Here is a 22,209-nt window from a genome sequence, read left to right as displayed (position 1 = left end):
CCAATAGCAGAATGTAGGGCTGGCCTCCCACTCAGCAGGGTTTGAAGCATAAGTCACATGCAGGTGGTATTTTCGTGCAAAAAAACAAGCAAGCGGAGTTACAGAAGCAGAAATGCATGGTTAATGATGGCAATTACAGTTCAGGTACCTGTGTGATACATCATTAAGCCACACAACAATTTTAGTAACCGTTATCGGATCATCAAGCAAAACAAGTTCACATTTCAGACTGTTCAATTTTTGGTTCTGGGTGTCCCTGAAGTTTACTGAATACCCATTTACCTTAAAGCTCTGTACTTCTAGATTTCTGTATTTCCCCTGCAATAAGCTCAAGTATGTAAGCTAAGTGTAAAGGTAACAATTAGGTAGTTATGCTTAGTTTCTCTCATTCCTCTCCTTTACTATTTTCAGTTCCTGCCATTCTCAATTCCTGTCCTGTCCAGACTGTAGTTTCCCCATGTCAGAACTCTCACATTCTAACAAAGCTTTCTTCCGGGCGGGGTGGGGGGGGTCGTCTATGTAAACCCAGAGCCTCATGCTTTTACTTGGCTTTTTCACTCAAGGCTGGCACCCATCTCTTTCCAGCTTTTTGCTGGTTAATTGGAGGTAAGAGTTTCACGGCCTTGCTAGGCGTGGTGGCTCACGCCTATAATCCCAGCTACTCTGGAGGCTGAGATGTGAGAATCGAGGATTTTGGTTCAAAGCCAGCCTGGGCACTAAGGACTAAGAGACTCTTATCTCCAATTAATCACTAGAAAACTGGAAGTGGGGCTATGGCCTCAAGGGGTAGGGCAAATAGCCTTGAGCTGAAGAGCTCACGGATAGTGCACAGGCTGAGTTCAAGCCCTATGACTCCCCGCGTCCAAAATAAAAGAGAGTCACAGCCTTTTCTGGTCAGGTTGGCTTCAAACCCCAACTTCTCAGATGTTTGATTAGCTAGGATTACAAGTGCGAGCTATACTACTGTCTGGTTTCTGCTGCGCTGACCCCAGTGAGGACTCTAAGCCTCCTGTAGGGTTGAGATTTGTGCAGTGTTGGAGGGAAGTAGCAGGGCCAGGTGTCTGGAGTCTGAGAAAAAGGGAGCACAAAGGTCCTGAGCAGGAAAAGACTGGATTTGTATGTTAAATGATAGTAGATAGAGAGAAAAGGCAGAGTGGGTGGACAGAACAAGAAAACGAGAGCCATAGAACTGAACTGAGAGAGGTGGGGAAGAAAAGGCCTGGGAGGTTTTATAGGCCTTAAAACTTTGTGCTTTGTCTTGTAGGGAAATAAAGGTTAAGGTTTCCTTAACCATCATAAAAATCATGGCCATAAAAGGGGGCCATGACTTTATGAGATCTGTCTTTCCTCCCTCTCTTCCTTCCTTTTCTGTCTTCCTGAAACAGGAATATTTTATGCTGTGAAACTTGCAATCAGGGTAGGGAGGGTGAACAGCACGCCATACAGAGGGTACACACACAGGAAGTGAGACTAACAGTATGACTATTTTTCCCTAAATGAGTACAGCTGGTGTTGTATGTAGCAGGCACAGAAGGATTTAACCAAGGATAAAAGTGTGTGTGAGGGGGGGCTGGGAGTTTGGCCTAGTGGTAGAGTGCTTGCCTAGCATGCATGAAGACCTGGGTTCGATTCCTTGGTACCACATAGAAAAAAAAAATGCCAGAAGTGGTGCTGAGGTTCAAGTGGTAGAGCTCTAGCCTTGAGAAAGTCCAAGGACAGTGCTCAGGCCCTGAGCTCAAGCCCAGGACTGGCAAAAAAAAGAAAAAAAAAAAAAGGTGTGTGAGGGAAAGGAGCCAAAAGCACTGGGTGTGGTCTGAGAGATGATAACAGGGTTGAACCTAAAGTGAGTAAAGGACAAAGAGAAATGCAGTGGATCAAACCACAGCAAGTGTTGGGTGTAGTGGCTCATGCCTGGGTGCTAGCAGCTACCTTGAAGGCTGAATTCTGGGCATTATCGAAACAGACACAAAAGTCTGTGAAACTTTTATCTCCAATTAACCACCAGAAAAGGGGAAGTGGTCGAATGCTAGCCTTCTGCTGAAGAGCTCAAGGACAATGTACAGACCGAGTTCAAGCCCCATGATTGGGGGAAAAACAAACAAACAAAACAAGAATGTGGTGGCTCATTCCTGTAATCCTAGCTACTCCAGAGGCTGAGATTTTTGGATTATAGCTCAAAGCCAGCTGGGGCAGGAAAAGTCTGAGATGCTTATCTCCAGTTAGCTCTCAGAAAATGGGAAGTAGAGCTATGGCTCAAAGTGATAGAGTGCTAGCTTTCAGGAAAAAGAGCTTAGGGACAGGGCCTAGGCACTGCGTTCAAGCCCTGCTACTGCAAAAAACAAACAAACAAACAAACAAACAAACAAAAAATGTCCTAGGTAGGTGCCAATGGCTCATGAAATCCTAGGTTCTCAGGAGACTGAGTATGGAGGTTCAAAGCCAGCCCAGACAGAAAAGTCCATGAGACTTTTTAAAAATTTAAACCACTTTATTTGGGGCGATAGAACCTAGAACCTTGTGCATGCTAACCAAGTACTTTACCACAGAGCTACAACCCCCTCCCCCCATGAGACTCTTATCTCTAATTAAGCACCAAAGAGCCAGACGTAGAGCTGTAGTTCAAGTGGTAGAGTGCTAACCTTGAGCAGTAAAGCTTAGCAACGGGGCTCAAGCCAAAAGAAAGAAAAGAAAGGATGGAGAGAAAGAGAAAGGGGACAGGGAGAGGGAATAACAGAAAAGAAAAAAAGAGTTGTTCTAGTCAGGTGCTTATAGTTCCACAATGCTTAGAAGGAAGAATGAGCTCCAATTTGAGAGCCTGGATTATGCAATGAGACACTGTCACAGAAGAAAGAAAAAACGTTTCCTGGCTGAAGTCACCTTTTTGGCCACTCCTTTCTTCCTGAGTAGCCCTGGAGGTGACTCAAAACCTATGATTCCCAACCTTGGCTGCCCTTTGGAATCAAAGGTAACCTCTTTAGGATTGTAAAAATATGTGAATGTAGCACTGGATTTAGCTCAGTGGAAGAGCACTTGTCTGAGTTCAGTCCTCAGCACTGGAGGGAAATGTGCGTGTGTGTGTGTGTGTGTGTGTGTGTGTGTGTGTGTGTGTGTACACATCATTGATTTATAATGCCCACTGGGCTTTGGAGTTGTAATTTTTTTCTTTTTGGTAGTACCAGGGCTTGAACTCAGGGCCTCTATCTACCTCTCTCATGTTTATGGTGGATGCTCAACAACTTGGGTATGCTTCTAGTTTAGTTTCTTGCTGGTTAATTAGAGATGGAGTCTCATGAACTTTTTTCTATCATATATCTCCATCTATCTATCTATCTATCTATCTATCTATCTATCTATCTATTTTTTTTTTGCCAGTTCTGGGGCTTGAACTCAGGGCTTGAGCACTGTCCTTGGGCTTTCTCAAGGCTAGCGCTCTACCATTTGAGCCACAGCACCACTTCTGGCTTTTTTTCTATGTATGTGGTACTGTGGAATGGAACCCAGGTCTTCATGCATGCTAGGCAAGCACTCTACCACTAGGCCAATCTCCTGGCCTGTGATATTTTTTGGAGTCTAAGGTTTCGGATCCCAGTCTCCGGAATAGCTAAGATTACAGGCATGAGCCATGGGTGCTTGGCTACCTTTGGGATTTTAAAATGTTTCCCCCACAATTCTAAAGTATAGCTAGCAGTGAGACAGACCCATTGCTCAAGGAGTGCCAGCAGCACATCTCATCTATAAACCCGCTAAATCCAAGCTAGAAGGTCAACAGAGGGAGACAGACTTTCTTGTTCGAATGGTGGATGAATTGATTTGGGGTTTAAAGAGCAGATAAAAATTGACCAAATATAGCCTTGAGCTGAAGAGCTCACAGACAACGCCCAGGCCCAGGGGTAGGCCTGTAGCCTTGAACTGAAGAGCTCAGAGACAGTGCCTAGGCCAAGTTCAAGACTCATGACCCACAAAAACAAAAACAAAAATAAAACAAAACAAATTGACCAAATAGAGAAGCAGATGTGAAGTAGGAAACACCTTGTCAGCAAAAGCCTATACCTGGCCTGAAACTCATGGCAAGCTACAAACCTTTTGGGTAATAGACAGACACTGGAGAAGAAAGTCTTAGATGTAGGGGGGGGAGGGAAATGGGTACCAAGACATGTGAAAGGGTATCAATGTATGTGAATTAATGCACCTTCTATCTGGCAAATATCATGTAACCCTTTTACTAATTACAATAAAAAAATATTATAAAAGAAAAAAAAAGAAAGTCTTAGATGTAGAATAGCTGGGTGAAGACCTGGAGATTGGCAGGGGAGGGGGTGGTGATGAATACTTTCATTTGGCTGGAAATTAGGTTGAACAGACAAGCTGGGTTGGAAATTAGGTCAAACAGACAAAGCTGACTGGTTTTAAATTGTATAGAGTTGAAGGCCAGATTGACACTTTGTAAATAATTGAATAAGCAATAGATAACCTTGAAATTCTGCCTCCTCCTTCTCTTTCTCCTCCTCTTCTTCTTCCTTGTACTGGTGCTGTCCCTTTTTTGTGTGAGGCTAATGCTCTATCACTTGAGTCAGAGCTCCACTTCCAGCTTTTTGGTGGTTAATGGGGGATTAAGAGTTTTATGGAGCCGGCGCCGTGGCTCACTCCTGTAATTCTAGCTCCTTAGGAGACTGATCTAAGGATCAAGGTTCAAAGCCAGCCCAGCACAAAAGTGCCGGAGACTCTTATCTCCAATTAACAGAAAGTGGGGCTTGGCTCAGGGTAGGGTGGTAGCCCTAAGATGAAGAGTTCAGGGACAGCACTCAGGCCGAGTTCAAGCCCCATGACCCACAAAAAAAAAAAAAAGTCTCATGGATTTTCCTTCCCAGGCTGGCTTTGAACTGCAATCCTAAAATCTCAGCCTCCTGAGTAGCAAGGAATACGGACTTGAGCTACTATACTGGCACTGGGCCTGGTCTAGAACTCAAGTGATCCTCCTACTTCTGTTTCCCGAGCAGCTGAACAGTTACAGACCACGCCACCACCTTTTTGAAGGATTTTAAGCACTGAAGTTATTATGTAAGAAATGTGTCTGGGGAAGATAATTTGACAGTAGTGTTGAGGGGAAGTTGGAGAGGTAGGAGGCTGGGAGATCTGTTGCGGAAGCTGTTGTAATAATCCTACAGAAGGTAATGTTCCTGGCAAGGGCTGAGGAAAAGTTACATTCAAAACATATTGTGAACTCAGGCGTGGTGGCTCACGCCTCTAATCCTAGCTACTCAGGAGGCTGAGACCTGAGGATCGAGGTTCAAAGCCAGCCAGGGCACTAAAGACGGAAGTAGTGCTGTGGCTCCAGGGGTAGGGCAGTAGCCTTGAGTTGAAGAGCTCAGGGACAGTGCCCAGACCCAGAGTTCAAGTCCCACTTGACAAAAAACAAACAAACAAAAAATATACATACATACATACACACACACACACACACACACACACACACACACACACACACATAGGTTGGAGAGGCAATGGGTTAGAGCTGATGGTTGAAGGATGGTGATATATCTCAGTAGTAAAGTCCTTGCTTAGTAATATGTGACTTGTCCTAGGTTCAACCCTCCTCCCTTCAAAGTATAGAAGAATGCTAGGGCTGGGAATATGGCCTAGTGGTAGAGTACTTGCCTAGCATGCACAAAGCCCTGGGTTTGATTTTTGATAACACATACACAGAAAAAGTCAAAAGTGGCTCTAGCCTTCAGCCAAAGAAACTAAGACCCAAGACCATATACATATATATATATATATGTATATATATGAGAGAGAGAGAGAAAGAGAGAGAGAATGCCAAACCTATAGTGCTGAGAGTGCCAAACCTAGAGAGGCAAAGGTAGGAGGACTTCAAGAGTTTGAGTTTAGCCTGAGCTTCATTATCAAGAACATGTCTCAATCAACCAGCTGATAAATAGAAGAAAAACAAAAATAAATTGAGATGATGGATGTGTTGAATGAATGAGCTTCCAAAGAAAAGTTTCAGAAAAGAAAATAAAATCAGAGATAGACACTAAGAAGACAGAAGGAGCAGGGAGGTTTGAGTTTTGTGCATGGAGGGGGAGGGAAAAGATATTACATGAGAGACAAAAAAGGGCTAGGGAGGGAGAGTACTGTGAAAATACCATTAACTTTTGACTCCAGGTCATCTTTAGTCTTTACACCCATTTGATAAGGTGGCTTCAGTAGCATAGCAGGTAGAAGCAAGTTGCAAGGACTTAAATGGTATAAAAGCTGGTAGTGGTAGCTCATACCTTCAATCCTGTCTACTTTGTAGGCTGAGATCTGTGGATTGTGGTTCAAAGCTAGCTCTGGCTGAAAAGCCTTGTGATTCTTCATCTTTTTGTTGTTATTGTTGCTGGTCATGGGACTTGAACTCTGGGCCTGGGCATTGTCACTTTCTTCAGCTCAAGGCTACTTCCCTATACCTAGAGCCACAGTGCCACTTCCTGTTTTCTGGTTGATTAATTGGAGATAAGGGTCTGTCCAACATTTTAGTGACCTTGGCTGAACCTGGATCCTCAGATCTCAGCCTCCAGAGTAGACGGGATTACAGGCGTGATCCCCTGCAGCCTTGAGATTCTTATCTCCAACTAGCTGGCAAACACTTGGAAATCAGAGGTGTGGCTCAAGTGGTTGAGCTCTACCCTTGAGCAAATCCAAATGAGAGTATGATTTCAAGCCCCAGTACCAGAATACACACATGCACACACACACACACACACACACACACACACACACACACACACAATGGTATGATAAAAAATGGTGCAGACACATCTTTGATAACAGTATACCCCTATTTAAGAAAGGTAATTTGGGACAAAGAAGTAGAAGATGCAAATGAGAGTTATTTTCAGGAACTTTGGGGAAAAAGTAGATTAAGCCTGAAATGTCTGCAAGTGAATGTCTGCTAGACATCCTTGCACCACACAGCCCTCCAGCTCCTAACTCACTGCTTCTATAGATCATAAACTCAAGCAAATCAGGGACACTCTGTCAAGTGGCAACCACCATCCTGTATGGTACCAGTATGTTGTAAGAGTGCTTGAATTTAGGGTAGGTTCCTGTCCTGCAGACACTAAGCCCCCAGCTTGTCTCACCTCAACCCTACAGAGGTCTCCTCTATTAACTTTCCCTCCCCCGAGTCCTGGGGCTTCAAGTCAAGACTTGGGTATGGTCATTGAGTTTTCTCAATCAAGACTAACAATCTGTTCTCTCACTTGAGCCACAGCTTTAAAAGTCTCTTGGACTTTCCTGCCCGGGGCTGATGTCAATCGTTGATTCTCAAATCTGTCTTCTGAGTAGGGAGGATTACAGGTGTGAGCCACTGGTGGCCTGCTTGACCAACTTTTCACAATGATATGCTGTCTTCTTTCTTCTTGTCTCTCTGGAGTTTGAGGGCTCCATCTGAGTCCCCTTGTAAATCCATCCCTGAAGCCCAAGCCCAGTCTAAAAGGGAGTGGAAATAGCCGGAGGAAGCCGGTGACAGTGACACCTAAAGTCTTCCCTGCGTGACACCTAGGACCACCCCCCCACGCCCTTTGTTCCCATATTTATATCTCTCCGGTGCTCTGGAATGTCTCATTTTTGCTTTGTTGGACTTCTTCCCCTACCTCGGAAAAGGAGACAGAAAGAGATGAAAGAGGAACCCCTGTGGGCAAGTCCCTGTGGGGCCGCAGTCATTGGAATTGCGGGTGACAAGTCCACTAAGTCTCTTTAATATCATCTTTCAGAAGTTCACGCACGCACACACATATCAACAAGGCTGGGACCACCAAGTGGGAGGGAAGGGGAAGGGAGGGGCGGGGAGAAGAGCCCTTACCCTGGATTTCCTTCTGTCGCGCTGCTCTGGGCTGGGAGTATGTACAGAGAATGGGACTTGGTTTGGTCGTGGTCCTGGGGTGAGGGTCCTAAACCCGAGACCTCCCCAAATCTCATCCCAAAAACAAAAAGTGGGGAGGGGAAGGCAGGGTGCTGGAAGAGGAAACAGTACTAGCAAAAACCCAAGCGACGTGGGGGTGTGACTCTTCCGGAACCGTAGAAGAGTCAGGCGGGAGCCACAAGCCTCGTCACCAGACTGATCACCCCACTGGGCGGAGAGGGCGGGGCCTGCCGGCCGGGGGCGGGGCCTTGTCAGATAAGGGGGCGTGGCTCGCTGGGGGCGGGGCTTCAGGGCCGGGGAGCCCGGGCAGCGGCGGGAGCTCCGCGGGGGGGGCGCTGCACTGTGTAGGGGGCCGGGGGCTGGGGCAGCCGGAGGCCGGGAGTTTGGCTGGGGATCTCGGGAAGCCGTACCCCCGGGGGACGAGGGGTGTGAGTTTCGGCGAGGTTCCGAGCGTGTTCTCTCCTCCAGAGGTTCCGTGGAAGCGGAGTTTGGGGTGTCTGGCGGCTCCGGAGGCGGGTGTGCACGACCCCCCACCGGGTCGGCCGCGGGGCGGCGGGACGCGCCGGGGAGGCCGAGGGGTACCGAGCGGGGCTAGGCCGGAGCAGTTTTAGGGATCCCAGTAGTTCTCGTGGTGCTGCGCGGCGATAATGATGACCACGGTGAGGATGGTGCAGAGGACCATGGCTGCGATGCCCACCGCCAGGGAGATGAAGGAGAAATTCCGGGCCTCGCGAGAAGCGATCTCGGCGGACACCATGTCTCCGCGCGCCAAGGCCGTGCGCACCTACCGGGCAGGGGCAGGGGGCGCAGGGCGGGGGTCAGAGAGTCAGAGAGCCGCAGCCTCCCTCCCTCCCTCCCTCCCTCCCTCCCAGACGAGCCCCAGAATGCCCGGGACTGAGAGAAACCACTGAAAACCAAGCCCCTCATCCCACACCTGCACGGCCTTGAAGATGGCGATGATGCCCGTAGGCCAGAAGCAGCAGATGGTGGTCAGCACTGCGATGGGCATGTAGTCGTGCGGAGGGCGCCTCGGCTCCAGCAGGGCCAGCCCTGGGCCCTGGGGCGGTGGGGGGAGAGTGGAGGCCACCCCCGCGCCCCCGGGAGTCCCGCCGGCGTAGGGCTGTCGGAGGAAAGGTGGGGTGGGGCGGGCTGGAGGGGGCTCCGAGCCCGTCGTCCCAGCCCACCAGCCAGCCGGGGCTCGCTGCGCGGCTCTACCCGCACTGTGGTTTGCAGTCGGTGCCCTTTGAGGACACTCATCAACGCCATCCAGGCTTCCGCCTATGGCACACCACGGACCCCTCCATGTTCTCGGAAGCTTCCACGTTCTCCCACGAACTGTCCGATTTTGTTTCTTGGACACTTACCCAGCTTCTGCCTCCGCAATCCCAGCTTCCGCTCCCTTATGTCCCTCGGTCCCCAGCTACCACGTCTTCTCTTTAGATCTTCTTCTTGACTTCAGTTCCCCTTCTCTGACCCCCCCAAGCCCCCCCTTCTCTGTATTACCCACATTCCCAGGCCTTTTCCTAGGCGCTCCCCCCTCCGCTCTTGCCCTCCGATGATCACCTGTCCCCTGGCCCTGTTTTGGTATCCCCTTAGCCTCCAGTGTCCCCAATTTCAAGCAAATCCCGTGTCAGCACGCATGCACCCCTCTGGCCCCTGCCAGCCCCACTCACCGTGCCCACCGGGTACACTGGCACGTAAGCAGTACAGGGCTGCAGCTGCAGGGGGTAGCCGGGCGCTACGTAGCCCCCCAGAGGCAGTGTGCCCACGGCCCCCGCGTGCGTGGGCACCACGAAGCCCGGGGCCTGGGCAGTCGGGGCCGGCGCCGGTGGGGGTGGGGCGGCGGCGGCGGGTGGCGGCGGGGGAAGTGGGCCCTCGAAGCGAGTCTCCTGTAGGTAAGGGTCGGGTGGCATGCGGGGCAAGGTAGCGCAGCCGGGTGGAGGCGCCCCAGAGGCCTGGCCCGGCGGGGCGTGGTGGGGGGGCCTGGGTAATGTGGCCGAGGACGAGGGACCGCGCTGAGCCGCGGCCGCGGAAGAGGCCAGGCCGCCTGCCCCTAAGCGTGGGAGAGTAGCGGTGCCAGACTGGTGGTAGTGGTGGTGATGGTGATGGTGAGAGGACGGGGCTGCCTGTGGGGGAGGGACTGGGGGCTCGGCAGGGGGCTGGGGGGCATTGTAGGGCGGTGGAGAGGTATGGGGAACTGAGTCTGGAAGGCCTGAGGGCAGGAAGCCATGGAGAGGGGAAGGGGAAAGGTAGGACCAAAGAGAGGGAAGGGGTAGGAGTGGCAGGGATGGGAAGTAATTGGAGAGACAGAGAGAGATGGGTGAGAAATCATCTCTCATTTTTGGGGCAGTAGAAGGGTTGTATTTAGGCCACCCCCCCACTTTGATCTAGTTTTCAGGTCACAACTCTTCTGCTCCCCTCTCTCTCTCTCTCTCTCTCTCTCTCTCTCTCTCTCTCTCTCTCTCTCTCTATATATATATATATATATATATATATGCAATGTACACTCAGCTCTCACTTACAAACCCAGTCTCCCATCCACTCCCATCCATCCATCCTCACTACCTTTGGGCTGGCCTCTTTGGGCTACCCCTGTCAACGTGCATGTGTAGACGCACAACATTGTTCCTACATACATGACATGCTTGGTTTAACAGTTTGCATATACACACATATGTTCTATTCCACCTTTCCTTCCATGGAAGAAGGAGGGCCCTGACCTCTGGAACTCTCATGGCTTCTTCTAAGACCATAAATAATAATAGTAATAATAATAATAATATGCATCTTGTAGGTTGTACTTCCCTGACTACCCTCATCTCATCATGTCTCCATATTTTCCCACTGGATGTCTCCACACAAGTGAGCCAATGATTGCCCATCTGTCACTCCCAGGGATGCTATTCCTGCAGTACCTGGATGGAGCTAAGCAGCTCTGTAGCTCCCTCACCCTTGCCAGCTACCTAACCTCCTCCTTGCCTGTGTTGTTGGCAAGGGGCAGAGCCTGCGAGTGGACTAAGGAAAAGAAGACAAGGGTGGGGGACAGAACGAGGAGGGGTGAGAGGATTTAAAAGCTAGACAGAGGGGGAATGTGAACTGAGCCATCTAAACCACCCACTAGGGAAGAAGGGAGTAGGGGCAAGTGGGGTGGGGGGGGTAGGGGGAAGATCCTGGAGAAGGTGGGAGAGGTTTTGTTATTATTGCTTTTTACCTGACTTTTCCGATGACATGCTTGCGGTCTTGTTGGGACGGGGTTCCTGCAGCTGGTGTCAGGGGCCCCTAGCTAGTGCAGGAGTCTGGGTCCAGGATGGCGCAGCCGGCAGCAGCACAGAGATGGAGAGATGAAGACAGTGGAGGGGGGTGGAGGGAGAGCTGGGAGGGAGGGAGCTTAAAGGGACCGAGTCCACTGGGGAGGTGGGGGAGCTTCAGATTTCCCCCACTCTGTCTCGGTCTCTCTGTTTCTCTCGTTCTGCTCTTGGACCACCCCTCTCCTCCTCTCACCCTGGTATTCAAACCCCCAGTTTAGGCTCCCTTGGAGTTGTCATGGAAACAGAGAGGCTAGACCAAGTGAAGCGGGTGGGACTAAGCCAAGGAAGGAGGGAGAGAGAGAGAGAACTCTCTAGAGTCTCCCCCTTTAAGACTCCATAGTGATTATTGTGGGAGGAAGTCAGCAGGTGCTCAGTGGAGTCAATATCTTACTTCCCTCCAGTCTTGCTTCCCCTGGGCATGGCTTCCTCTTCTCTGAGTTCCCCTCAGAGTTCCTGATGGGGAGGTCTCCCAAATCTGTGGTCCTAGTTTTTTCTTCTTAGGGGAGATAACCTTGTGTAAGAGAATTGTGCAGAACTGAACTCAGCTTGTCTGACAAGTTCTCAGGGTACAGAGCCTGGACCTGTGACCAGGTAATAAGGTTTGGTCTACAATTTTTGTTATTGTTTTCTAAAACAGGGTCTCTCCTGTTTTTGTTTGTAAAGCACAGGCTAGCCTTGAACTGGAGAACCTCCAGCCTTCCACAATCTGTCCCCATCATCCTAGCTTAGGAGAGAGTAGCTAGGGGAAAGGAGAGAGTTGGGGGAGAAGGGGCAGCGGAATACTGGATACCGGCTGTCTCCAGAATTTAGGAGCTGAAAAGCTTTGGGAGAGGAGGGGGAGGCAGCTCTTTGAGCTGCTCGGAGTTCCTGGGCAGTTCTGAGTACAGATCCATTCCCGAAATCCCCTCCCCGCACACCTCCTCCACCCACCACTCCCGCCGAGACGCGACTCCACCCGCGGAGTCAACCTGAGACCAGAGGCACTGGGGTTACTGCAGTCTTTTTTATTTGCTTTTTTTGCATCTTGGAAGCGCGTGGGTGAGGAGGTGGGGTGAGGATAGCAGTCTACCCAGATTATACCAGTTGAAAGAGTTTACCAAAACAACAACAACAGAAATCACACAAATCAGTTATCCCCTCCCCCTTCTTGTATGTCCCAGCCTCTGCCTGAGGCGGTTGCTCTCCTAGCTATCTCTGCCCCCTCTCAGTTGGTCTGGGTCTGGGTGGAAAGCCATTTAGATGCTCGAGCCAACCCCAGGATCACAGCTTTAGATCAATGTCTTGTACCAGTCGTTCAGGTTTTTCAGGCATTTGTGCAATCCCATATCCCTTAGTCCTACCCCATCCTCATTCTACGGGCTTGAAGACTATTTTATTGGGCGAGATGCGTTCCGACCGGTCATCAGACAGTGAGGCTCCGGCTTGCCTAGAAATCCTTTTCTCAAGGGAACCATCCTCAACTGCTATAAGTAAAAGCCCGAACCAAGGCCTCAACCTCAACCGGGGTCTTGGGTAGGGGTCCCAGGTAGGCTGCGCGGTGGAAACGCCATTTGCTGGGAAGTCTGGCCAGGTCGGAAGTGTCTTGAGTCTCCAGCCACGAGCAGATTTCGTGGAGTAAGACCAGTAGGAGGGGATCCTTCAGGTTAAAAGAGTGACCTTAATCTCGGGGCAGCAACCAGCCCCAGGGGTCCCGCCCCTTAAGGGTGGGTCTTATATAGGAAGTTGTAGCCCAGCGCCAGGCCCTACTTCACTGGAGAGGCCTGGAGGGCTCTCGGCGTCTCTGGAGACGAGGGCGCTACACGCACTTCAGGATGAAGAGTTGTAAGGCTCTGACCTGGGGCGGCTGGGCGGGCGGAGGCCGCGGGGTGCGCTCCAGCTGCCAGCAGCCCCGCACCCCAGCCTGTCACTCACCTGGCCTCGGGTACACGGACTACTTTAACTCAGTCCAACCCTCACCGCCCCCACGGGGCCCAGAACGTCCTGTTCTGCTGCGGAGCCAGGCGCCTGGAGTGGAAGTGGGTTGAATCCAGGCGGGGCAAGGCTGATTCTGGGGTCCCGGGGGTGCTGTGGGGCCTTGCCGAGACTTTCTTTAGATTCTAGGATCCTGCTTCCCCCTCCTCCCACTTCCTAAATGGATCGCTCCACTTTCTTCCTCCCTGGCTCCTAGAACGCAATGGAATATTCCATTACCACCACCCCCCCTCCCTCCCGCAGCGCGGCCGGCGTTGCCGGGGACGCTCGCACGGTTGCTAGGGAAAGCCCCGGACGTGACGGCTTAGCGCGACCCCGAGCTGCCCCCCCGCTCCCCGCCGTCATTCCCCCTGCGCGCTCTCCTCGCACCCGGCCCTCCCCGCCCCCCTTGGCTTGCAGACCCGGGACGAGTCCACCGCGGGCGCGGCGAGGCCTGCAGACCCGGGCCGGGTGGGGAGCCAGCCTCTCCGGGGAGGCCCGGGCCGCGGCTCCAGGGATCTCGCGGAGCCCCACATTGTTGGTGGCTGGGGTTTCCCCCGGGCCTGGGGAGCGCGTCTCCCGCGCGTCGGGTCGGAGGCGGGACTCGGGGTGCGCGTTATGGCGTCTACGTGGTTTGGGGGTGTGTTTGTAGACCGAGGACTCGAGTTAAGTTCGCCGGCGATTCTGTGACCAGATCCTGGCGTGGCTGGGGGAGACCTTATCGTCCCGTGTCAGGAGCGGGGGTGAGGGGGTGTCGTCTCACAGGCGCTCGTTCCCTTGTCTCAGGCGAGAGGATGCCGGGGCTCCGGGGGCAGGGCCCCCCCTGGGCGTGGGCTCTGCTCCTGTGGTCGTGTCCCCTGCTGCTGCTGCTACTGCCGCCCGCAGCCCCCGCGCCCCACCGTGCTTCCTACAAGCCGGTCATCGTGGTCCACGGGCTCTTTGACAGCTCATCTACCTTCCGACACCTGCTGGAATTCATCAACGAGGTCTGTCTGGGGACCTGGGAGGACGAATGGGCAGCTCAGAGCTACCTCGGGGACTGCCAGTTCCTGCTGCTGGCACGGGGGAGAGATGAGGATTCCAGGACGATGGACGGTGGCCGCAGGGCAGGGGTGTGGATGGTGGGGCTCCAAAGTCCATCCCCAGTGGTTGCATTGCCCCCTTCCCACAGACACATCCCGGGACTGTGGTGACAGTGATTGATCTCTTCGATGGCAGAAAGAGCCTGCGGCCCCTGTGGGAACAGGTACAAGGGTTCCGAGAGGCGGTGGACCCCATCATGGCAAAGGCCCCTCAAGGGGTGAATCTCATCTGCTACTCCCAGGGTAGGCAACGCTCCAAACTCCTAAGCCGTATTTGAGGGTTGATGCTTATCTCAGGGATACCTCTCCTGTCCTTTGTTTCTAAACTATTGTTCCAGCCAGAGCTCTGGGACCTGGGCTTTGTTTTTCTGACTCCCTCAGCACCTGAGTCTTTTTTTTCTTCTTTTTTGTTGGTTGTAGGGCTTGAACTCTGGGCCTGGGTGCAGTCCCTGAGCTCTTCAGCTCAAGGCTACCACCCTACCCCTAGGCCTGCATGGTGTCCCTGAGCTCTTCAGCTCCAGGCTACCATCCTACCCTTGAGCCAAGCCCCACTTATCTTTTTCTAGAGGTTAATTGGAGATAAGAGTCTCAAGTCCTTTTGTGCCTGGGCTGACTTTGAACCTTGATCCTCAGATCTTGGCCTCCTGAGTAGCTAGGATTATAGGCATGAGCCATCCACCCTGCTGATCTATATTCTGTCTCTTCTTTTCCTGCTCCCCATGGTTTTTGGATTTAAGGATGAATGAGTAGATACAAGAGTCAGGAGTTCCTGACATATGACTCGCATGACATGTGGCTTTTTTTTTTTTTTTGGTAGGTTGAGGGCTTGAACGTTAGGCCTGGATGCTGTCCTTGAACTCTGCAGCTTAAGGCTGGTGCTCTACTGCTTGAGCCACAGCATTACTCCCAGTTTTCTGAGTTAATTAGAGATAAGAGTTTCTAAGAGAGCCACAGGCACCCAGCCATGTGACCTTTTTGATGCTGGGTGTGTCTGACTTCTCAGAGCCTGTCTCCTTTCCTGTTCAGTATGGTGGTGGTGATATGGGGGCAGAGGGAGGGGACTTTGACCTAGATGTCCTTAAGTCCCTACCCAGTGCTGATGTTCTGCCTCCAGGGGGCCTCGTGTGCCGGGCACTGCTCTCTGTCATGGATGAGCACAACGTGGACACCTTCATCTCCCTTTCATCTCCACAGATGGGACAGTATGGAGGTGAGTGGCTGCCGTGTGCTCTGTAGCAGACCCTGGGTTTTGGAGGCAGATAGGCTTGTGGCCACTTGGCACTGCCATTCTCTTGTCAGACACAGACTATTTGAAGTGGCTGTTCCCCACGTCCATGCGGTCCAACCTCTACCGGATCTGCTACAGCCCCTGGGGCCAGGAATTCTCCATCTGCAACTACTGGCATGGTGAGTGCGGATGCCGAGTGCGCCTCCCTGGAGAAAGCATCAGGAAGCACCCAGTCTTCTGTTCCTGCCTCTACCACAGCCAGTAACAATGACAGCGATCTATAGGAGGACCCAGGGATCAACCAAACATTTCTTTTTTTCTTTTTGTTTGTTTTGTGGGCCATAGGGCTTAAACTGGGCGCTGTCCCAGAGCTCTTCAGCTCAAGGCTACTGCCTACTCTTGAGCCAAGCTCCACTTCCTGTTTTTTTCTAGAGGTGAATTGGAGATAAGACTCTCAGGTTTTTTGAGCCTTGATCCTCACAGATCTCAGCCACCTGAGATTTGGTAGGCTTTATAGTCTCTTCTGTTTCTCTCTTCATACTGTTTACAGTGTGAAAGCCCAGTTGTCTGTATGTAAATGAATATATGTGTTTCTTACTGGAATTTTATTTTTTTGTGGGCCTTTTTTCTTTTTGGCCAGTCCTGGGCCTTGAACTCAGGACCTGAGCCTGTTCTTGGGCTTTCCTCAAGGCTAGAGCTCTACCACTTGAGCCACAGCACCACTTCCAGCTTTTTCTATGTATATGGTACTGAGGAATAGAACACAGGCCTTCATGCATGCTAGGCAAGCACTCTACCACTAGGCTAACTCCCAGCCCTGGAACTTTATTTTTTATTAATTTTTTTTGGTCAATTGTGGGCCTTCTGCTCAGAGCCTGAGCACTGTCCTTGAGAGCTCATTTGCTCAAGGATAGGGTGCTGCCACTTTAAGCCACAATTTTATTTTGTTTTGTTTTGCCAGTCTTGGTGTTTGAACTCAAGGCCTGAGCACTGTCCTTGGGCTTTCTCAAGGCTAGAGCTCTACCACTTGAACCACAGCACCACTTCTGGCTTTTTTCTATGTATGTGGTACCAAGGAATAGAACTCAGTCTTCATGCATGCTAGGCAAGCACTCTACCGATAGGCCAAACTCCTGGCCCCAAGCCACAGTTTTACAGTTTTCTGGTCGGGTGTTTGTTGGAGATAGGAGTCTCATAGACTTTTCCTTCCTGGTCTGGCTTTGAAGTGTAATCCTCAGATCACATCTTCCTGCATAGGTAGGATTACAGGTGTGAGCCACCAGCACCTGGCCTTTTTTCTTTTTTTTTTTTTTTCAGTTATGGGACTTAAACTCTTGAGGCCTTGGTGCTGTCCCTGAGCTCTTCAGCTCAAGGCTATAGCTCTGCCACTTGAGCCCCAGCGCCCTTGCCATTTTCTGGTGGATAACTGGAAATAAGCATCTTTTGGATTTTCCTGCCCAGACTTTCCTGCTGGCTTTGAACCTGAGATCCTCAGATCTCAGCCTCCTGAGCAGCTAGGATTGCAGGCGTGGCTAAGCACCTGGCTTTAAACTTTTTTTTTTCTTTTAGTGATGAATGGGGCTTGCATCAAGTACTCTAGATTTGCTAGGCAGACACTCGACCCTTTGAGCCATGTCTCCAGCCCTGAAACTTTATTTACAAAAACAAGTCACATATTTGGTCATAATTTGTTCACTTATAATGTATTTTTTCTTTTTCCTTTTTCTTTTTTTGGTCTGTCTTGGGAAAAGTCTCCCAGACTTTAGTGCCTTGGCTGGCTTTGAACTGTGATCCTCAGATCTCAGCCTCCTGAGTTAGCTTGAGTTAGCATGCCTTGCTTTTTTTGTTTGTTTTTGTGGGTCTTGGGGCTTGAACTTTGGGCCTGGGTGCTGTCCGCCCAGCTTTTCAGCCCAAGGCTACTGCCTTGATAATTGGAAATAAGAGTCTCATGGACTTTCCTGGCAAGGCTGGCTTTGAACCTGCAATCCTCAGATACCAGCTTCCTGAGCAGCTAGGATTATAGGTGTGAGCCACTGCGCCTGTCTTTTCCTTTTTATAATTGCTGTTTGTATCCAGACCCTCACCACGATGACTTGTACCTCAATGCCAGCAGCTTCCTGGCCCTGATCAATGGGGAAAGAGACCATCCCAATGCCACTGGTAAGATGACTATACTCCTCCCTTTTGTGCTTCCATGACCAATCTCCCCCTTGTGCCCTGGGCTCCGCCTGGCTTACCCCTGTGGCTCACTCTCTCTCTTTCCTACCTGCAGTATGGCGGAAGAATTTTCTTCGTGTGGGCCGCTTGGTGCTGATTGGAGGCCCTGATGATGGTGTGATTACTCCCTGGCAGTCTAGGTAACTGGGATTATGGAGGCTGAAGGTTGAGGCTAGGGACTTCTCCAGCCTCCAGGCAATCTATTTCCTATCTTAAACTAGCTTGCTCCTCTCATGGCTGTTAGCGCCACCCACCTCTATTCCTCTTGATAGGGAAGAGCAAAACGTCTGTATTTCCAGTGACTATGTCCTGCTGTCTCTACTTCCTCTCCATTCCTGTCAGTTCCACCTTGTACATAACCTTTTGATTTTCAGGGTTGAGGTTCACACTGAGGGATTTGCACTTGCTAGGCAGGTACTCATCACTGAGCTATATCCTTGGTTCATGGGGGGAAAACTTCAAATTTTGGGTCTGAGGAAGAAGGATGACTTGAGCCCACAGATTTGAGATCAACCTGGGCAACACAGTGAGAGCCCCTCAACCAAAACAAATGAAAGAAACCTTTTTTTTTTTTTTTGGTTGGTCCTGTGATGAACTCTGGGCCTGGGCTCTGTCCCTGAACTCTTCAGCTCAAAGCTCAAAGCTAATACTCTACTACTTGAGCCACAGTGCCACTTCTGGTTTTCTGGTGTTAACTGGATATAAGAATCTCATGGACATTAGTGCCCAGGCTGGCTTTGAACCATGATCCTTAGATCTCAGCCTCCTGAGTAGATAGGATTACAGGTGTGAGCCACAGGCACCTGGCTAAAACCATTTTTTTTTTTTGCCAGTCCTGGGGCTTGAACTCAGGGCCTAGGCACTGTACACGGATACTTTTTGCTCAAGGCTAGCACTCTGCCACTTGAGTCACAGTGCCACTTCTGGCTGTTTCTGAGAATGTGGTACCAAAGAATCAAACCCAGGTCTTCATGCATGCTAGCCAAGCCCTCTACCACCAGGCCAAACTTCCTGCCCGGAGCACTAACCTTGAGTGAAAAAGTTTAGGACCAGTGCCCAGGCTCTGAGTTCAAGACCTAGTATTAGCATGTGCAGCACTCACACATACACACACACACAGTCTCTTTGATTTGTTTGTCCAAACTGGCTTTGACTCACCCTCCATCTCTGCTTCCTGAGTATCTAGAATTATAGGCCTAGGTCTGTCCTCTTTATCTTATGCTTCAGGAAAATCCATCGCTCTGTGGCATCGTGTGCTTACCTTGATTGTGTGTGATTTGAAATTCCATCTGAACTACCTTCCTCTATAAAGAATTATTAGACGCCATCTGCCCGTGTGCTGCTTTTAGACCCTGGGGATCCAGCAGCAAGTAAAAGAAATGTCCCTGGTGATCTCTTATGTCCCTTATGTTCTCTTTGGGGAGAAAATAATAAATTATAAATCCATGTCAGGTGGCAAGAAAAGAAGACAGAAAAGGAATCAGAAGGTCATTGGGTGTTATTTTATTTTGCCAGTCATGGGGCTTGAACTCCGGGCCTGGGCAATGTCCCTGAGCTACTGCTGCTTTTTTTTTTGCCAGTCCTGGCTTGAACTCAGGGCCTGCGCACTGTCTTTGGGCTTTCTCAAGGCAGAGCTCTACCACTTGAGCCACAGTACCACTTCCGACTTTTTCTATGTATGTGGTACTGAGGAATGGAATCTGTGTATTTGCGCATGCTAGGCAAGCACTCTTACTACTAGGCAAAACTCCTGCCCCATGTCCCTGAGCTTCTTTGGCTCAAGGCTAGCACTCTACCACTTGAGCCACAGCGCCACCTCCAGCTTGCTAAGCAAGCTTTCTACCACCAAGCCATAATCCCAGCCTACACTTCACCAGTTCTAAGTGAACATCTTTGTATACTACATTAAGTAGATCCACGTTGGACAATCATCTTCAGAACCACATAACCTAAACTGAAAATTGTAGATCACCTAAACAATAAGGCCTCATCTCCTGCCTCTCCTGACAGCCAGTTCCTTTAATCTTTTATTCTGAATAAGATGAGAAGATATTGATATGTGTGTGTACCTGTGGACATGTTGGCATGTTAACATGGGGACTTGAACTCAAGGCATTGCGCTCACTACTGTGCTTTCTTACTTATGGCTGGCACTTTTACTACTGGAGCCATGCTTCCAGTGTAGCATTTTGATCGTTTATTGGAGACAGAGTCAGCTTTTTTTGCATGGACTAGCTTTGAACTAAGTTCCTACAGGGCTGGGTCTCCTGAATAGTTAGGAATACAGGCATGAGCCACAAATATCCAGCTTATTAAATGGTAAATTCAGGTTATCCAGCTTGTTTAATCTCAAACTCACTATGCAGGCCTGGCTAGCCTGGAACTTGAAATCACTGTTCTCTTGCCATCACTTTCCATGTCCTGTAAACCTTCCAGTAAACGAGCCTGGTAGGCTGTCAGGCTCTTAATCTCAATGCTTCACTTTCTCTTTATGAAGAAGAGTTGATTTGTTTTTATGCTGGTACTGGGGCTTAAACTTGGGGGCTCATATGTTTCCAGTTCCTGGTTTTTGTTTTTCTGATTGATTAATTGGAGATAAGAGTCTCTCAGAGCTGAGTGCTAGTGGATTTTCCTAAGACATAAAATGGAGAGGACAGAGCTAGGCCTGTAATCCTAGTTATTTAGGAGATTGAGATCTGAGGATTGAGGTTCAAAGCCAGCCTGGGCAGGAAAGTCCTTGAGAGTCTTAACGCCAATAAACTATTCAGAAAAAGCTGGAAGTGGTGCTGTAGCTCGAGTGGTAGAAAACTAGTCTAGAGCCAGAGAAGCTCAGGGTCAGTGTCCAGGCCCAGAGATTAAATCCTGAGACCAGGGGGAAAAAAAAAAATGGCACAGTGAGGACATGTTCAAATATACGCTTGGGGAAAGTAGGGCCTCTATGAATACCACTTTCTTAGACCTTAACGAAATCCCATTCCAGGTCTCTGGCCCAGGCTCTCCCACATGCCTAGCTGCGTCTCATGTCTTCGCCTTTTCTAGATGTCCCTAGTCCAAGATCACAGTAGTGAGACTGGCCTCAATCTCACAGTCTTCCTGCCTCAGTCTCTTGAGTGCTGGGATTACAGGTGTTACATCTTGAGTTTTTTTTAATTAAAGTTTTATTATCTTGAGCCCTACCTCTTCTGATAATTGTTTCTCCAATTTCTTGTAGTTTCTTTGGTTTCTATGATGCCAATGAGACTGTCTTGGAGATGGAGAAGCAACCGGTAAGCCCCTTTCACTGACTTTCACCTCTTTGTCCACTGTCTGACCTCATTTGGAGCTTTCCCTACCAATGATGTTCAAGCTGAAGGGCTCCTCCTGTGGGGAGGGGGTCCAGAAGGACAGCAGGAACTTACTTTGCATGTCATTGTGTTTTTCTTCTATGCTTCTGTTCCCCTCCACCCACCTTGAAGGTGTATCTGCGAGATTCTTTTGGGTTGAAGACTCTCTTGGCTCGAGGGGCCATCGTGAGATGTCCGATGGCTGGGATTTCCCACACAGTTTGGCACTCCAACCGTACCCTTTATGATACTTGCATTGAACCATGGCTCTCCTGAGAATGTTCTCGGGTGGCCAGGAAGCCGCCAGCCCAGAGACCAAGTGGTGGCCTTCGAAAGCAGATGTCAGCCTCTGGCATGCCTGTGACCACCTCACTGCTCCCACACTGCCCCCTACCAACCAGGGCTCTCAGAATCCTCATCCTCTGTTCCTTTATGAATGACAAGCCCTGGCTCCTCTTGTTTGGGGGACATGGTCTCCCTTTCTCCCAAGGCCAAGTTTTTAAACAACTTGTGATTGTTTCTCCTGTTGCTGCTGCTGCTCTTTTTCCTCCTCCTCTACCACCTCTGGCTGTACAGGAGAACCTGCCCCTGCCCACCACAGGGGTCTCCCTCCAGGCCACTCAGGACATTTTTAGCTTCTGTCTCTCATGTTCCCTTTTCTTCTGAACTTCCCCTGTCAATCAACCCTCTTCTAAGGACACCCATGAGAGTGGGGTTCTGTGGCTCCCCTATGGGGATAGTTCCGTTCTCGAAGTGTCAGTGTTGGGGAATATCTGTGGCCTGCAAGGCCCATCTCAGGTTTGGGGATCCCCCAGTCCCTATGATCAGTGTTGGGGTATGCCCTGGGAGCCTAGTTACTTTGAGGCCCCAGCCCCTCTTTTAACTACCCTTGAATGGGTATTCCCTGTATTTATGGAAATAAAGTTCAATTTCCTCTGTGTGGCTTGGCTTTTTTCCAGGTAAATGGAACCTGGGGTCCTCAAGGAGGGTGGGGATGGAAAGCCTGGGACCTGGGTGCCCGGATGCCTGATCTGGGGTGGGGACCCCTGTGGTGTTTCCGTTCTCTCAATGCCCATTCTGTATGGGTTCCTGATTCTCAGCGGGTTCTTTCCTGCTGAAGACAATTCTCTTCCTGTCCCAGCCTAGGATTGGGGGGCTGAACCCAGAGCTCCAGTGGTTTGGGCCCCAGCCTCAA

The 22,209-nt window shown here is 50.4% G+C and overlaps 2 protein-coding genes across 3 annotated transcripts; one reads left to right on the top strand and one right to left on the bottom strand.

Moving 5' to 3' along the window:
* Positions 1-7,721: 7,721 nt before the first annotated feature.
* Positions 7,722-11,479, bottom strand: Prrt1 (proline rich transmembrane protein 1). The gene is made up of 4 exons (XM_090356013.1): positions 11,118-11,479; positions 9,580-10,118; positions 8,841-9,026; positions 7,722-8,690 (listed from the first exon to the last, which is right to left on the bottom strand). Exons 1-4 carry the CDS (start codon positions 11,134-11,136, stop codon positions 8,514-8,516), a joined length of 921 nt encoding a protein of 306 aa, XP_090212139.1. The 5' UTR covers positions 11,137-11,479; the 3' UTR covers positions 7,722-8,513.
* A 1,480-nt stretch (positions 11,480-12,959) lies between these two features.
* Ppt2 (palmitoyl-protein thioesterase 2) lies at positions 12,960-21,954 on the top strand. 2 transcript variants are annotated; one of them, XM_090356010.1, is made up of 9 exons: positions 12,960-13,035; positions 13,951-14,150; positions 14,336-14,489; positions 15,361-15,456; positions 15,546-15,653; positions 17,551-17,634; positions 17,747-17,831; positions 20,903-20,957; positions 21,147-21,954. In XM_090356010.1, the coding sequence occupies exons 1-9, from the start codon at positions 13,026-13,028 to the stop codon at positions 21,288-21,290; spliced, it is 936 nt and encodes a 311-aa protein (XP_090212136.1). In that variant the 5' UTR covers positions 12,960-13,025; the 3' UTR covers positions 21,291-21,954. The 2 variants fall into 2 exon arrangements, with proteins under 2 accessions (XP_090212136.1, XP_090212137.1); XM_090356011.1 differs by lacking the exon at positions 12,960-13,035 and adding an exon at positions 13,491-13,773.
* The last annotated feature ends 255 nt before the right edge of the window (positions 21,955-22,209 follow it).

This window comes from Megascapheus bottae, chromosome 22 (assembly GCF_031878675.1).
Source record: "Megascapheus bottae isolate mThoBot1 chromosome 22, mThoBot2.hap1, whole genome shotgun sequence".
Classification (NCBI taxonomy): Eukaryota; Metazoa; Chordata; class Mammalia; order Rodentia; family Geomyidae; genus Megascapheus; species Megascapheus bottae.
This window is presented reverse-complemented; position numbering and strand designations above follow the sequence as displayed.

Coding starts and splice junctions, on each gene's coding strand:
- Prrt1 (XM_090356013.1), bottom strand. Junction 9,027..9,579: donor CAGTGTACCCGGTGGGCACG/GTGAGTGGGGCT, acceptor TTCCTCCGACAG/CCCTACGCCGGCGGGACTCC. Junction 8,691..8,840: donor CCATCTTCAAGGCCGTGCAG/GTGTGGGATGAG, acceptor CCTGCCCGGTAG/GTGCGCACGGCCTTGGCGCG.
- Ppt2 (XM_090356010.1), top strand. Junction 17,635..17,746: donor AGACCATCCCAATGCCACTG/GTAAGATGACTA, acceptor TCCTACCTGCAG/TATGGCGGAAGAATTTTCTT. Junction 20,958..21,146: donor TGGAGATGGAGAAGCAACCG/GTAAGCCCCTTT, acceptor CCCACCTTGAAG/GTGTATCTGCGAGATTCTTT.